We start from the raw sequence: 14,354 nt of genomic DNA, 5'->3' as shown, positions 1-14,354 counted from the left end.
TGAGCCCAGGAGGCGGAGGTTGCAGTGAGCCAAGATCACACCACTGCACTCCAGCCTGTGCAACAGAGCCAGACCCTCTCTCAAACAAAAAGAAGTCATGTTATTCCAAGAGCCAAAGTTGTTCTGGATGAAAAAATTGTAGGGAAATCGCATGTTTAACTTTGGAATGGACTCCTCCTCTATCAAGCCTTATTAATCATTTTCAAAAGCAAGTATCTCTGCTCAAACAGCACATGGCTCCTATTAGTTCCACTCTGATCCTAGTTGCCCAAGACTTCTTACACATGTCACCACGTGTCGAAGACCTGCAAGATCTGGTCCCAGAGCCCCCTTTCAGGAACTTGGGGTTAGGTTAGTTAATGTAGATGAAAGAGATAAGAGTAGATCCCCGCAGAGCAGAGGCACAGTGAATATCTGTTGAGTTGCAGCCTGGACACGTTGTCCACTGGACTCTCCTCCTTGTAAATGCCAGTCTATGGTGCAGCAAATAGGAGCTTTATCAGATGAGTAAAAACCAGCCACTCTTAGACCATCCCTGTGCCCAAAGTCCACAGTGAACACATTCAGGGATTTGGACTTAGATGTATGTGTTCACAGCTGCCTCTGCGGTGTTGACTGCACTTCTGTCTGTTGGTGTGAGCCTCCCAGCTCAGACTGCACTGCTGTCTGTTGGTTGACTGCACTGCTGTCTGTTGGTGTGAGTTTTTCCTTGGGGCAGATGTCTAGTGTTTTCCTGCCGTCTCACCATACAGCTGCTGGTCTGGTGAAGATTCAAATGTACCTCATCCTCCGTGAGTCTCCACGACTGCTTGTATCTTATATCAGCTCTCGAACCATTCAGCTCAAGGGAGCATGCAGCCGAGCTCTTTCAGCAAATCTCCTTCTTAAAAGCAATAAGAACTGAGCTGGAGTTCGTCTTGGAGATATTGGCCACAACTTAACACCAGAATAGCCAAGTGCTGAGAGTTTGTTCACTGGAGGGGAAATCTTTTCTCTCCTCCGGGCTTAGTTCTGTCATGGGCTTCAGGGGCAGGTGCAGGACATCTTGATTGACTCCACGCTGGGCAAGGGATGAATGAAGCCTCATTCTACACTTGGTGCTCCTTCACCCTTCCTAGGCCAGGACTGGGCATTCTCCCCACCCCCACCATGGAGCCACACCCCAGCTGTTGAGGGGATGTTAAGTCACCCACTTAATTTTTTCCATGGAGCTCACATCAAGAAATGGGGAATCAGAGATGAATTACATAACACCTTGAGAAGTGATCATCTCCCACTCCAAGTGAATTCACCGCCCAAACATGTTTCAAAATAGTGCTGGGTCTGAAGGACCCACTCTCAATTTGAGTGGCTGTGCGTTCTGGAAAGATGCACTTTCTGCATACGGCTCCCATCAACAGACTTTGTTGAGAAGCCACAGTGGCTTTAATGTTCTCTTCTGGTTATCACGGCACATCTGTGGGTTTGCCTTTCTATCAGTTGTTCAGAAGATTCATCATCCTTTTATGGATTTATATTCTAAGATTTGCTTGCATGAGTGAAATTACCTCCTCCCAGGCTTGCCTTTTAGGAAAGGTAGTGGTGCATTGGCAGGAGTAATGGGTTCTAAACAAATACGCTGGGTTTTGTCAATAAAAACTCAACTTTCTAAAATAATAAAATGTAGCAGTAGCAGTAGTATATTTTCTAAATACAGCATACCACAAAGTGATACGTTGCTTAGAGCATGATTTAAAGAAATGTAAGCATTTTAGTACCACCTGATACCTCTCTCAATGACCTTAGTTGTTAACATTCCTGCTACCTAATCTGTTAATAGAAATCTTTCATTCTTCCTCTTACAGTTCTTCAGTATCGAAGGTCCATGAGCTTCCCTGTATGAAAAGTTAAGATTCCCTTGCGGATTTTCTCTTTGTAGGAAGAACATAGTTCATAATTGCTTTATTCAGTCTCTAGGGCAAGTTCTGAATTTCTCATTTCTGTGTTCATAGCTTTTGCATCATTCTACTTTTGTGATCAAAGTCATGATAAAAAAAATAGTTTTCCTATCTTTTGATTCCATACCTGGCTTCCCTTTGATTATGTTTCGGTAATTAGATTTGCCTCATAGTCTTTTGTCAGCTTTCCTTCTGTCCTCACCTCCTTCTGCCTGTAATCTAATCATATATGTGAAATTCGGAGTTAAGATTTCTTCTGCTTCTGCTTAGCACACAGAAAATGACAAGAATGTCACTCCCACCCTAAAAATGAGAACAATTCAGGTATCTACAATATCATAGCTATTTTAAGGCCACCATGGAGCTGAGGACAGAAAGTAGTATAATGAACTGAAATGTTACTGAAAAGTGGCAAGCCCATCTGAGGAGGGACAGGCCCCACGACTGCTTTTGTCTTTGGCAGAGTAGCGGGGAGAAAAGGGGAGCCCTCGTAGATGGGAGTAGGAAAACTGGAGCTGTAGAATTGGGAAAGGCCGAGTGTGGACTGGCAGGAGAGTTCAGAGTCCCCGGGGGCTCTGGGCACACGAGAACCCTCCCCCTGCTCACACGCACTCCGCTTTTCCCCAGACTTCAGTGAGTGTGCGTGGTGGATTGGGAGCCAGACAGGCAGCTGAGAGAGACCCACTGAGGCAGAGGCATGCCAGGAGGAAAGCCAAGAGACGTTCTCCTCGTTCAGGGCCTTGAACTAAGTGCCAGGCAGCAGCTGGCCACCCCCAAAGGAAGGATGAGGAGAGCTGAGAGAGAGCCCTTTGAGGGGTGGGTGTGTAGTGAGGTCTGGGGACCGGGAGGATGGAGAGAAACTCCATCTGCACACCAAGCCCCACACCAGGTTCTTGGCAGCAGCTGTGTGTGCCCCGGGGTGAGGCAGGATTGCTGAGAGCCGACCCCACCACCACCCACCAGGCACAGATCCTTGGGGCCTGCTGAAGGCTGAAGACAGAGAACCAAGAGGAATTCCACAGGAGCTCCAGGCCTCACACCAGGGCAGCTGCTGTCTATTGTCCAAGGCCCTGGGAATATAGCCATGAACAGAAAGATCCCTGCCCCTGTGGAATTGCCTCCTGGTGGGAGAAACAAAATGAAGGCAGGGGGCAAATAAGTGCTATAGAGAAAAATAAAGCAGGAGGGGCGGGGGTGTGGCGAGCAGGGCCTGAGGAGGGTTTCAGTGTGGAGCAGGGAACATGAAGCCGTATGCACAGCTAAAGCAGTGGCCTGAGAGTGGCTGACTTCGGGGAGAATGGTCCAGGAGGGCCCATAAGCCAGCGCCTGACACGGAGCCTGCTGGGCCAGGCTCCCAGAACAGCAGGGAATATAGTGAAGGGAGATGAGCTTGGAAGAATACAGGGGTCAGGTGGAGATTGGTTAGGGCCTTGTAGGCCAATGTAAGACCCAGGCTTTTAGGTTCAAAGGCTGTGCCATGCCTTTATGGTAGTATTTTCAAACCATAGTTTAGAGTTTAGGAAACTAGGCCTATAGCTTATAAAACTACTTAAAACACATTTGAACAGAGTAAACCACTTTTAAAGCATCAGGAAAGTAGTAGGCTCTACCGCCCCACCCCATGTGCTACGTGAAATTATCTGGAAATCAAGAATATTAATATAGAATATACTTACTACATCATGGGGTTAAGGATAGTTTTTATTCCTGGTGTTTTTCATTGTGTTTCAAGTCAAAAATTGAGGAGTAATATTAGGAATATATCTGCTCAAGTTTTTGTTTTAAATACACACACACACACAAAATGCGTATGTGCTCCTAGCAGCATTTAAGGCACTATGGTGAAACCAGTGCACCCCTTGACTCCCGTTTATTTCCTGTGTCATCTTCTGTATCTTAAAGCAGGCAGAAGTCAGGGAAGCTAAGTGGTGCAAAGCATGAACTTTGGAGACAAAGTTGAGGTCACAGGGTCACCCCCTTCCCTGAGCTCTCTGGGTCTCCCTGTCCCTGTCGGGAATGGAGACGGTGCCATCTCCCCAAAGGTGGTACCATGGGAGGGGTGCCCCTGGCAGAAAGTAGTGGGTCTGCAGTGGCGGCTGCCTCTCCTTCTACCCCCAGGGTCCCCTCGTGGAAGTTTCTCCTGTGAGGTGCTTGCTCCTAGGGATGTCCAGTCTGTCTGCGGCTGTCTATCCTTGAATGCTTCCTGGGTTTGGTTTCCCAAGTGCTGTCATGGGGTGGTCTCACCTGCTCATGGTGGGTGCCCAGAGTGACTGAAGTCATCAGGGGTGTCCCTACCTCTCCCAAGAGATGGCTGAGTTGGAGGGCACCACACCCTGGTGTTCCCCCCTCCTCTTTCTACTTTGTGCTCACCCGCTTGTCTTCCTAGAGCAGCCATCTGCTTAGCAGGTGAGCTCTAAAAGGCCTCACCAAAAGATCTTTTGTCAGGAATTTGCTAGTTTTAAGTTCTTTAAATCTCTCAGAAGAGTGTGGGGAATAAAAACAACCATTCTTACACATTTAGACAGGGTCATTCCCTTCTTGATTAACCACATTTTTTTCCTCCCCAAAACACTTATTTGCACTCATAAAAAGCACAACTTTGGTGATAAAGTTAGGATTGCAATCTCTTGCACCTATGAGATTGTTTGTGATTGTTTATGTGTGTTACTTTTTGCAGTAAAATTGGTTGTGTTTTTCTTATTAACATGTATAACTTACGCAGCATTTGTGTGGCAGACTACTGCAGCCATGGCTTTGGGGTCTGAAGTGAATGAGATTAAACAGCCACAGCGCCCTTTAAAAACTGTTTTTGGTTTATTTTCACAGCAAACCCAAGGAGCCTGTATTCAGTGCAGGTAAGTCTGATTTAATTTTTGTATGGGAACCCCTCACTCACTTTCTCAGAACTCAAGGGACAGAAAAGAAGTAGCCAGCTTCAGGGGCCAGCCTTGGACACACAGGAGCTTTGGTTTGTACAGACCAGATGGAGTGCTGTCAGCCTTGTACCTGGGGGTTGAATGGCTCAGATAGTGACAGCGAGACTGCCTTTAAACAGTCATAAAGAGCAAACCCTTCCCCTACCCTGTCCAAAACCAATGTAAGACATGCCAGTAAGGAGGAGAGTGGAATGCCACCACCTATGCCATGATGGAATTTCTAGATTAAAAGGTGTCTGTTGCCTTGGTTATTCCTTCCTTACTAACTGGATTCTGTTATCAACATTTGCATTTCTCTTAGGGGAAAGTTTCTTATGCATCAAGTTATATAACTGTCTAAAAGTAGCTTTTCTTTTTCTGCCTATGATCTCCTAAACTGCAAACTAATAGTTCATGTATATCTTTCCATATATCTTTTTTAACACCTTTTGTAATAAGGTAGATGCTGTTGTCTAGCATCTTAACCTTATTTAGAAATGCATTTAAAATGCAAAAAATGGACAAATATGTAATTGATTAAATACATTCATTTGATTTTAATTGTTCTAGTTTTTTTCTTAAGTTCAGAATTAAAACATAAAAGTCAAAGTTTTGTATTTATCAGCATGTGCTTTAGTGTTCATTTCATTTTCAGGAAGCATGAAATTACTCACTGAAAATGTAATTGCTGTAAGCTCGCAGGGCCACATCGTGAGCGCACTTGCCAGGATCCCTGAACCGTGTCCAGATTTTAAGACTGGGGGGCAGGTCAGGTGTTGGCCTGCGGGCTAGTGAGGGCTCCGGGCTCTGGGGCAGGCAGGCCAGCCACACTTGCAGTACTCCACCGTCTCTTTATCTAGCCCTTCTGTCTCTGTCTCCGAAATCACAAGGGAAACGCCGGGTGACACACTGCAAAGGTAGGCAGCATTTCTGAAACCTCATAGCTCTCTGAGCAAAGCTGTTACCCAGGCTACAGAAACCTTTTTCATACAGGCAAACAGATGCTCTCCTTGTATGAAAATGTTTTTGTGTTGCAAACCACTTCGATTCATTTTAAGTTAAACGCATCCCTGAGCATTTACTCGGATGGGCTTTAATAAGTGGCTGTAATTTGGACCCCAATTGGTTATTGGCTGACTGCAGGAATTTTTTTTTTCATCTATATAAACCTTAAGAGAGCTATAGGGCCACCCCTGGATGTCCCACTGTTTGACTTGGTATCATGCACTGCTGCTGGCCTCTTCCCACTAGCGCCTTTGGGTTTGGTGGCGTGTGTGCTGTTATCCTAACCTGCCTGGAACAAACACTGCTTTCCCTGGCTGCATTTTGATTTTAGATGTAGCCTGTCTGAATCACCAGTACAAAACAGTGCCAAGGCTAACTTCAGTGCTTTTTTTGCCTAGTTCAGTAAGTTAAAATTGTGCAGTAAGTAAGCTCAGTCCTAAGGACTCTTAATCATCACATACCTGTGATAGACTCAGGTGGATATTTCATAGACATTGGTTATATACATCCACACTGTGCTTTTTTTACGTGTTGTGGAAATAGCATTATATTGTCTTTATTCCTAACCTACATTCTGCGAGCTTTCCGGCAGGACTGATTCTCTTACAAAGAGAGCTGCTAGAATCCCTTTTCATTTAGCTGTCAACTCCAGTCTCCTGCCCCTCTTTTTAAGAATGTCAATCTTTTGGGTGCTTTTAGATTCTTTGGTTGTGGTAGCCACACAGCCCCTGATGAGCTTGTATTTGGGTGAGGTTTAAGGAAGGGAAGAAGCTTCAGAAGAGAACAGCATGAGCGGTGGCACAGACAGGACAGCGTGTAGAGGGGGGCAAAGAGACACGCCTGGCCCCAGAGGAGAATCCCTGTGGGTGGCTGTGGCAGATAAGGTCCTGTGCGGTGAGAGCCTGGCAGGGCATTTAGACCTGCTGGAGCCAGCAAGGAAGAGAGCAGGTGAAGAAATTTACATGGAGGAGGGGCTCCGTAAAACCTGGTTTGGGCCTTGGTGGGCTTGGCAGCAGTGTGTAAACTGACCCAGGAGAGCCATAAGAGAGCCTGTGGTGATGGGACCCCAGTGCACCTGGGGAAGTTGGCACCAGCGTGGGAGACATTGTAAGGGGAGGATCCATGGGACGCAGTGGCTGGCACACATAGGAAGGGATGATCGCGTTCATGACTCTCACTCAACGTCAGTCTTAATACGCAGTGTGAAGAGTGTGTCACGTGCATGCATTTAAGACCTGAAGCGCATGCACACAATAACATGAAACTGGGGTGCCCTCTTGATTTTTAAGTAATATTGCATGTGGCATTGTTTGAAAATCCGTAAGAATAAGACTTATAAAACTAACTTGTACTATAATTATTTCCTAACTGTTCCTCGCCCATTTCCTCCCTGCGGATGCTTTTTCTGTTGAGTTGTGTACAGGTATCCCTGGTTCCAACTGCCCAATTTAAATACCATTAAAACCAGGTCCTTTAATCTGCAATGAAATTTCAGAATTCAGCGAGTTCTGAATCTGAACGGAATTCACCAGGAGCGGAGCTCACGAGACATTTTCTTTGCCCTTGTCATATCCTGAGAACTCCAGTCAGAACACCCCAAGATGTTCTTTTTGAGGTCTAGGAGTCACCCCGTGTCGATACATTATTGATATTTACTTTTGTCCCTATAATTTATTGAAATATTAACAGTTATTTTATATTAAAAGTTATTTTATTAAAAGTTATGTTCGTTCTAGAGAGTTTTGCATCCTGATTTCTCTCTCTAATGGGTCTTTTGTTCTTTTGTTTTCCATTTCTAGATTTTCTTTGAGCATTTTCCTTTTCGCATTGCATGCACTTCTGCTGATTTTGTGTTCTTTACACTTGAAAGAATTGTTCAATTAAAAGATACATAAAGATATATTTTTACATTGCAATATAACAAATCCATTTAAATATTGAAAAGTATTTGTGAATTTGGATATTGAGATTGTGTATACATTGAACTCAAAAACTTTTAAGTGGATTTCTTGTGTTAGTTGAATTTTGGGGGTGGTGTTTTTTGCCCTCCTGATGATAAAAGAAAGTAAGCAGTAAAATCTCATGGAAAATCGTTGTTGGAATCAAGTTCCTTCCTGCCTTTTACAATTTCGTAGGTATCTCATGTACTTAAGTAAACAGAATACCAAAAGCAAACAAGATGCAAACTTTTGTTTCAAACTGTTTACTTTTATGTTACTTTTTTCCCTAGGATATCAATTAGAAATGGCAGAAGGGTAAAAGTTTCTCTTTTACACTGAAAGGCTAGAAAGGATAAAGCATTTGTTTTCAGGTACGCTGGGCACTGAGGTATCTTACTGACATCTTTGTTCTTTTTGTAGAAGAAGGCTATGTAAAAATGTTTCTTCGTGGACGCCCTGTTACCATGTACATGCCCAAAGATCAAGTGGATTCTTACAGCTTGGAAGCAAAAGTAGAACTTCCAACCAAGAGACTCAAGCTGGAATGGGTGTATCCTTTATTCATGGATTAGGTCTCACATGAAGTTATCAGTCAATCAATGCTTGATGTTAACTGTAGAAATTCATAAAACTTAAGTCCTCATAAGCTTTTAAAAAACAAAACGTTTTACTGTTACTTTTGAAAACTTAATGTAACAAAATTGACCATATGTTACAGACCTACAGAGTTCTAACAAAGTAGGAGCTTCATAAGAGCTGCTTAGTATCAGGAGAACCAGCTTATCATTCCTGAATGAAATAGCTGTGGTTCTGGCTCAAATACATATTCATTATTTTCCTGAAAAGAAAATATGAAGATGTTATATGATTGTATGAGTGATTTTTTTCTTTGTCAGGAGAAAATGAATCACTAGTTTCTGGTCCGAATTTTATTCTTTCCAAAAGAATGACAGTAGTAGTTAGAAATATATAAAGAAGCGAACAGTGAAAATAATCAAGAATGGGTAAAATTTTAGATTCTAATGAGAACTGATTTTTCGTTTTAAGAGATAGAGTCTCCCTATGTTGCCCAAGCTGTTCTTGAACTCCTGGACTCAAGCAATCTGCTTGTCTCAGCTTCCCAAAGTGCTGGGATTATAGGCATGAGCCACCACGCCTGGCCAAAAGCCAATTATTTTTAACAGGAGCTATCATATACTTAGTCAACTCTTCAGGGACAGATAGAAAACTAGGCGTTCTCTATATTTATAAGGAAACAACAGTGACAGTGCAAGAAAATATTGTCCTTGTGATTGAGGAAATGAGAGTATCCAAAATTGAAACTAAACCACATTGGCAAAAAAGTTTTTAAACCCAAAGAAAGAGGGGTACCCTGAAAGGAGGACTAGCATTCTCCCCTTAAACCAAGTATGGACTTGGCCAGCCTTAGGAGCCTAACTTCAAGTGTGACCTTGACTGAAGGGATGATAGAAAAATATGAATACCAAAGTACTGAATGAAGGGAGTCAAGTGAATGACGTAAATGAAATTGACGTGTCATGTAGATATCATCCTACTTTAAAAAAAAAAAAAAAAGCTAGCTACAGTGATGTACCCCTGTAGTCCCAGCTGTACAAGAGGCTTAGGTGGAAGGATCCAGGAGTTCAGGTCCAGCCTTGGTAACATGGCAAGTCTCTGTCTCAAAAATACATATATTCATATCAATCAAAAAAGCTCCCCAAAAATCTAGGCCACAAAAATCTGAATCAACCATATAACTAACGTTCTTGAAACAGAGGTGCTGGCAGCTTCATGGCATGAGATTTGGAAAAATGAGCTTCCAGGGGAAAAAACAACTGAAAGATAAGAAAATAGAAACTGTGAAAAAGGTGAATTAAATGTTGATTATTTTTCCATTTATTTCCATTTTCTTATTACTTTAGAGGAAGCCTGCAGAGACCACCTTTCAGTCTATGCAGATTTTAAGGCAAAAATATATATATATATTTTTTTCACCCTCAAATATTTATTGAGCACCTGTTTAATGCCAAGCCTGGAACACAAATTATAAGATGTTGGTTTAAATTGAAGCTATTGTGACTTCATTTAGAATAATTACTATTTGAGATTATGGAATCATATTCTTTAGAAATTTTTAAAAATTACCACCTGTACCTAAATTTCTCCCCCAAAATACTTTTTTTTTTTCAGATTCAAGTGTCATAGGCATTTACCTGCACCTGTTTTGGAATCTATTTTGATACATGAAATTGAAGTGCTTCAGCTCATCTTTAAGTCAGTAGTGGTTTATTAAACGGTTATATCACATCTGGAAAACATTATTCAAAACATTTATTCAGCCTACTTCCTGTTCATATTTTAGAAGATGTAAAGCAATGAAATTTGCTCTAAATAAATAGCATTTTTTGGCCATTATTTGGCTTCTTGCCAGGTTACTTTTTACATCCAAGTTCAAGTGATATTTTGTTCTCAAAATAAAATAATTTTCAAGGTTTGGAAGTATAATGTGAAAATTTTAACAGGGATTCTTATCCCAAAGGATCTGAGGGGCCTGATGTTTTTTTTTTTTACCTTTTATGTATGTTTGTGTGCACGTGTGTGTGTCATTTGTACCCTTTCTAAGTACTTTTACCATGTTTAAAAAAGGAATTTTTTAGTAAATATTTAGCTCAAAGATTACAGTAAAAAAATAATAATAATTAACTCAATAGCTTTCTAAACATAAAACCAAATCCTTGTAAAAATATGTATTCACATTACATCAATGACTGTTTCCAACTTTACTGCATGCCTTTTGGGGGTCACATGTATTTGTCACCGAATATTTGCAATTTAATGTTATTTAAATTAGTGACGCTGATGGTAATAGTTATATGGTATTTTATTGCCTGTGCCTGTTGAATAAAGCTGATGTTTTATCAGCTCTTAAAGGGAAAAAAAATTTTATCTTGACATCCACAAAGCTATGGGTACAGGGGTCGAGACTGCCGTAACAACCTGTACTTGCTTCCGACGGGAGAGACTGTCTACTTCATCGCGTCCGTGGTGGTGTTATACAACGTGGAGGAGCAACTGCAGAGGCATTACGCTGGCCACAACGATGACGTGAAGTGGTAAGTCCTAAAACAGGTCATTCCTGCTACTCGGAAGGCCGAGGTGGGAGGATCACTTGAGGCCAGGAGTTCCAGACCATCCTGGGCAACAGTGAAACCCTGTCGCTAAAATAAATAAATAAATAAATGTGATTCCTGTTGCACAGGTGGAAATAGCATTAGCAGAACACGGTCAGTATTGGGACATAACCAAAGAGAAGGAAGAGGGTCTGAGGAAATGAGGTCTTTGGGAGAGCTCTTCTGTGTGGTCTCCTTGTGGTCCGCTCACTACTGCGCTCCGTGAGACACCTCTCATGTTTAGTTTTCCAGCCTCACCAACGCATGAGCTTCACGGACCGCATTGTCTCAACAAAGAGCGCCACCTCTTTGGAGGCCGTCTTAACACATCATGTGTTAAAGGCTTCTAATCTGGGTCTTTATTTTTTTGATAAACATAAAAACGTGTTGCCTCATGTTTGTGGCTGAGTCGGCTCTTCCCGTAATTTGTTTATAGCTTTTGGTAGGCATTTTGCATATCTTGGAAGGATGGATGCGTGAAGAGATGGATTTATATATTTGTATTTGTCCTGGTTCCTTGGTCAGTGATAAAAATCCTGTTCACGAAAGATGGTATCTTTCCTATTTATGTACTCGACATGACTTTTTAATAAAGATTGTAGACTAATGTAGTGGTTCTGAGATTGCAATGGTATTTTCCTAGCAGAGAATGCTTTTTCCTTAAGTTTGAAAATTCTTAAGAAGAAATAAGGGAATTAAGATGAAATGAATTAGGCACTAGTTGTCTAACGTCGTGGTGCTCAGAGAATTTGTCATGAGTCTGAAAGAAGTTAGGCATTATATATTTCTTATATTTAAATTTTTGACTAGATTATATTTGAGCAAGGGAAAAGTAAAACTTACCTGCAACATGTAGATGTTTTATAAATATCCTTTTCTTAGCCTAGCAGTTCATCCTGATCGGATCACGATAGCAACAGGACAAGTCGCAGGCACATCGAAGGATGGAAAAGTGAGTTACGTTACCTTTTCATTGTTTCGTAATGAACTGGTAACACAAAGTCATTTTTAGAAAACATTGTGCTGCTGAGTAAGGCTGCTTAGATAAAATTATGGTATCCGAAAACTTCTGAACCCCTCACTAGAATTTTTTATTGTAAATTAGAAGACTTATTGTGTGGCAGGGTGCGGTGGCTCACGCCTATAATCCCAGCACTTTGGGAGGCGAAGGCAGGCTGGATCTCTTGAGGTCAGAAGTTTGAGACCAGCCTAGCCAACATAGTGAAACCCGTCTCTACTAAAAATACAAAAATTAGCCAGGTGTGGTGGCACGTGCCTGTAGTCTCAGCTACTCCAGAGGCTGAAGCAGGAGAATCACTTGAACCCAGGAGGCGGAGGTTGCAGTGAGCCAAGATCATGCCACTGCACTCCATCCTGGGTGACAGAGAGAGACTAAGCCTCAAAAAAAAAAAAAAAAAAGACTGACCATGACCTTAAAAATCCCTGGAGCTCATCTTAATTTCATCAGATTTTTAAATAGCATTGTTCTGAATAAAGAATTCCCTAATTCTTAAAATGTTTATTTATATGATAAGTATTAAAAATATGAAGGTAAACATTTAATAAAGTTAAAATTATAATAATAATTTGAATGTACAACATTTTGCCAAATTTCAGCCACCCTCTGCCCTGTCCTGTGAATGTCGTTTAACAGTCGTGACTTTAACCCATGGAGTTTGTGTCTGTGTGCAGTCACAAAAGCTACTAGGAGGTTTTTAGCACAGATTTTGCAAGCACTTCAGCAAGACTTTAATTTGCATTTTAAGGCGTTAGAGAGGGAGCTTGTAGCTTTTTTGATATCTACTTTTATATAGCTTGTTATTGCATAATATTTTATCTGAAACTAATTTCTTTAAGTACATACATTTTATCAACATGTTTTCATCCAGAAAAAAATGAATACTACCATATTTCAGAAAATATTTTAGTAACATTGGATTTTAAATATTAATCTTATGCTATTTTCCATTAATTTTTTTTTTTTTCTTGAGACAGGGTCTCACTCTGTCGCCCAGGCTGGAATGCAGTGGCACAGTCACGGGTCATTGCCACCTCTGCCCCCCAGGCTCAAGTGATCCTCCCACCTCAGCCTCCTGAGTAGCTGGGAGTAGAGGCACACACCACCTTGCCCAGTCAATTTTTGTATTTTTTGTAGAGACAGCATTTCACCACATTGCCCAGGCTGGTCTCAAACTCCTGGGCTCAAGCGATCTGCCCACCTCAGCCTCCCAAAGTACTGGGATTACTGGCGTGAACCACTGCACCTGACCTCCATTAATATTTTATACTCGTAAAGAGTTAACAGAAATAATGGAAATCAGACCACTATTAGGTAAATAAATTCACTTAAATTGAATGGGTCTTTCAATCCTTTTTTTTTTTTTTTTAAATGTTAAATGGCTTTGAAAAATTCTTTGAAATTAGTGGCAAGCCATTTGTTCCTCCCTCTAGTGGCTTAAAAGTATATTTCAGTTTCTGGCATTGAAATTGAATCGGCGCTTTAGAACCAGAGAAAAGTGTTATAGCTATCTTTCCGTTTACCCATAGAGAAATCCAGAGAGGCCTAGTGAATGCCTGCGGACACCCAGCTACTTAGAGATTAGACTGAACTAGAACCTGGTTTACCCAACGCCTGCCTAATGTTTCTACTAGGTCCAAGGCCAGCACCTTTTCTTACTGATAAATCTACTGGTTGCTCTATGATGCTTTCTTCTATTAAGGAAGAGAAAAATTAGCGTAAATAACCTAGGAACACAGTTGAGAGGATTTTAAACCAATTATAACAATTCTAAATCTTATTTGTACATAATTGATGCCTGTTTTGCCCAAGAATGTTAAGCTTTTTTTTTTTTTTTTTTTTTTTTGAGACAGAGTTTCGCTCTTGTTGCGCAGGCTGGAGTGGTACAGTGGTACAATCTTGGCTCACTGCAACCTCCACCTCCCGGGTTCAAGCAATTCTCCTGCCTCAGTCTCCCAAGTAGCTGGGATTACAGGCATGCGCCACCATGCCCGGCTAATTTTTTGTATTTTGTAGAGACAGGGTTTCACCATGTTTGTCAGGCTGGTCTCGAACTCCTGACCTCAGGTGATCCACCTGCCTCAGCCTCCCAAAATGCTGGGATTACAGGCGTGAGCCACCACACCTGGTCTGTTAAGCTCTTAATATTATTTGGTGGTGACCATCTTATGAACTTAGGCATGGTGACATCTTAGCAACAAAACAGACTTTAAAAGAATAACCCATATGTGAGATTCCATTTTTTCATTTCTAAAATTCAGACATATTTAGATGCACAAATGAAAGTGTCAATTCCCATGGTACTATTGTCAAAAATTGGCCATTCAAATTCTAAAACTCGGTAGACCTCTCCTTACTGTTAAATTATC

General features: G+C 41.6%; 1 protein-coding gene across 2 annotated transcripts in view; it reads left to right on the top strand.

Moving 5' to 3' along the window:
• Positions 1-14,354, top strand: part of EML1 (EMAP like 1) — a 153,247-nt gene that overhangs the window by 97,032 nt on the left and 41,861 nt on the right. For both annotated transcript variants that reach the window (XM_030803302.1, XM_030803301.1), the window contains 4 exons: positions 4,764-4,792; positions 8,218-8,347; positions 10,761-10,910; positions 11,850-11,919. In XM_030803302.1, coding sequence (XP_030659162.1) covers positions 4,764-4,792; positions 8,218-8,347; positions 10,761-10,910; positions 11,850-11,919 — 379 coding nt within the window. The remainder of the gene's footprint in view (positions 1-4,763; positions 4,793-8,217; positions 8,348-10,760; positions 10,911-11,849; positions 11,920-14,354) is intronic.

This window comes from Nomascus leucogenys, chromosome 22a (genome assembly GCF_006542625.1).
Source record: "Nomascus leucogenys isolate Asia chromosome 22a, Asia_NLE_v1, whole genome shotgun sequence".
NCBI lineage: Eukaryota > Metazoa > Chordata > Mammalia > Primates > Hylobatidae > Nomascus > Nomascus leucogenys.
Note: the sequence above shows the minus strand (reverse complement) of the source record. Positions and strands in the feature narration are given on the sequence as shown.